Source organism: Penaeus monodon, chromosome 15 (genome assembly GCF_015228065.2).
Source record: "Penaeus monodon isolate SGIC_2016 chromosome 15, NSTDA_Pmon_1, whole genome shotgun sequence".
Lineage (NCBI taxonomy): Eukaryota > Metazoa > Arthropoda > Malacostraca > Decapoda > Penaeidae > Penaeus > Penaeus monodon.
This window is the reverse complement of record NC_051400.1, coordinates 25,828,572-25,829,460: the sequence shown is the minus strand read 5'-3', so window position 1 is coordinate 25,829,460 and position 889 is coordinate 25,828,572. Positions and strand designations below refer to the sequence as shown.

Here is an 889-nt window from a genome sequence, read left to right as displayed (position 1 = left end):
GCAAGCACAAAGTGCAAGAGAAAATCCCTGCTCTCCATCCCATCTCAATCCGTTAGCTCATGAACAGACCTCCAACGCGATAAAGGGGTCAGTGAACCGATGTCAGCAAGTACAGAGCCGAGGCCAAGTCTCTCTCAAAGCACATTCCGACCGTCTATCTTTAACATCCTCATGAGGCAACAGCAGAAAACACATTTTAGAGGAACCTTTCTAGTAATAATTATAATTTCAGACAAATTAAAATCTGTCTCCTATGGGGATTCACCGTCCTTCGCATTCACTCTCACATCTATCTACTCACACTCAACAGCTGTCGAAGAATCCTCGAGGGCAACATGGTCAAAGATCTTCAACAAGAATGAACGTGCTCCACCACCGACGGTTTGAGAGACACTGACACTTGCGTAAATTTGCAGACGATAACAGCAGCTGCGAGGATATCGTATACATTGCACCTGATTTCTGATTATCGTTTTCAACAGACCTTATGTAATTAGATGTTATAGAATACTTCAGGTTCAAAAGACAATCACATTCCAACCAACAGGATTTGGTTATGAAATGTGACTGTAAATCTGTAACCAACAGGATTTGGTTATGAAATGTGACTAAATCTGTAAAAAATTCCATCTTTTTCGATATGCATCATCTATCAAGATTCAGGAGAGAATGTGACAATAATAGATATTTACATTAGACAAGACAATGGACAAATTTTACGCTTACACAATGACAAAATCATTCTATTTTTATTAACTGATGAAAATTATTTGGCTTCGTTATCGTACCTCAGCCACCGACGTTTCATAAGATGCCAAAGTTGCCAAGTGTTATTTACGAACTATTCGCAAAAACAATAATGTATTGTACTTTCAACTCACAGACTGGA

General features: G+C 38.9%; 1 protein-coding gene across 1 annotated transcript in view; it reads right to left on the bottom strand.

The window, feature by feature from the left end:
- LOC119581859 (serine hydroxymethyltransferase, mitochondrial-like) overlaps window positions 1–446 on the bottom strand; it is a 12,528-nt gene extending 12,082 nt beyond the window's left edge. The window contains exon 1 of the mRNA XM_037930002.1: window positions 302–446. Within this exon, the coding sequence (XP_037785930.1) occupies window positions 302–337 (36 nt within the window). The 5' untranslated portion in view covers window positions 338–446. The remainder of the gene's footprint in view (window positions 1–301) is intronic.
- Window positions 447–889: the final 443 nt, after the last annotated feature.